Source organism: Pipistrellus kuhlii, unplaced genomic scaffold (genome assembly GCF_014108245.1).
Source record: "Pipistrellus kuhlii isolate mPipKuh1 unplaced genomic scaffold, mPipKuh1.p scaffold_m20_p_5, whole genome shotgun sequence".
Taxonomy (NCBI): domain Eukaryota; kingdom Metazoa; phylum Chordata; class Mammalia; order Chiroptera; family Vespertilionidae; genus Pipistrellus; species Pipistrellus kuhlii.
Window position 1 is genome coordinate 52,355,584 of NW_023425551.1, and position 1,225 is coordinate 52,356,808.

Sequence of the window (1,225 nt, forward strand, 5' to 3'; positions counted from 1 at the left end):
AATTCTCCGGAGCAGTGAGCCTTTGCATCCCATTTCCCCCGATCAGAGAGGAGCCACTCCGGTGCCTTGGCCCTCACACACCTTGACGTGTTTGTCAGGAGTTAAAACACTGGCTGCATTATCACCAGAGGAGTCCTTACAGGGCTGCAGGTAAAAAAATGCCTCAGAAGATGCTTCAATCTGTTTTGTTTTTGCTTAATTTTCACACCTCCAATCCACTTGGCTGGTCGCAGGGAGGCAGGCAGAAACTGGTTAAACATCTTGCAACCATGATTTTATCCACAAACAGATTAAGAGGATGTGTATGAGGCATGACATCAGCAGTGGAGCCAGCAGCCTGCCCCAAGCAGCCTGCGGCGCAGGCAGGAAGCTGTGGCAGAAGCCGTCCCAGCCACCCTGCGCCTCCACCCAGGCGCGGTGCTTCCCGGTGAGCCAGCCGCACAGGAAGGCCGCCAGGCGCTGGCAGTCCCGGTCCACGGTGGCCTCCCACTCCCGCCGGGCCCGCGCGTGGCCGGGCGGCGGCTTCTCCAGCAGGGCCCCCGCGAAGGACACGAGCGCCAGCACGCTGAACCAGGTGGGCTCTGCGCCTTCCGGAACCAGCCACTCCGCCTGGTCCACCACCTGCTCCACGCGGTGTCTCTGCTGCTGGGACCAGGAGTGCGGGGTCCCCAGCCAGGACCGGGCGGCCAGGGAGCGCAGCACGGCGGCCTCGGGCGTGGGGGGCGGCCCCGGGGCGGTGCTGGGCCTCTGGGCACAGTGCTCCAGGAACTCGGTCAGCAGCCGGAGGGTGCGCAGCCTCAGCTCGTCCTCCTCCTCCATGGCCTGGCGTCTCAGGGGAAATGAATGTTTAAAGTGAAAATAAATCAAGTCAAATCTACCCTCATTGCAAGTGTGTCCCACTTACAGATTCAGGGTCAAGAGCATTGCTGTGAGAACTGAATGGCAATCCACACGGAGTGCTCAAACAAGTCCTTCATGAATAGCATTAGTAATATTGGTCACCATCTCTGTCATATGCTATAGGATATTCCAATCTTCCCAGGAACCTTCAGAGAGATAACTAATACTTTCTGTATTTTATGGATTAAAAAAAAAAAAATCTTACAAGGTTAAGTAACTTATAAACTCCATGTCACGTCCATGGAGTTTATAAGTTACGTCATATCCATCTTTCAGCTTTAGGATAAAGTTCCATTTCTTTAGCAAAGCATCAAAGGTCATGACC

General features: G+C 55.1%; 1 protein-coding gene across 1 annotated transcript; it reads right to left on the reverse strand.

Moving 5' to 3' along the window:
- Positions 1-252: 252 nt before the first annotated feature.
- LOC118705987 (bcl-2-like protein 10) lies at positions 253-819 on the reverse strand. Its single transcript, XM_036415128.1, has one exon. It carries the CDS (start codon positions 817-819, stop codon positions 253-255), a length of 567 nt encoding a protein of 188 aa, XP_036271021.1.
- Positions 820-1,225: the final 406 nt, after the last annotated feature.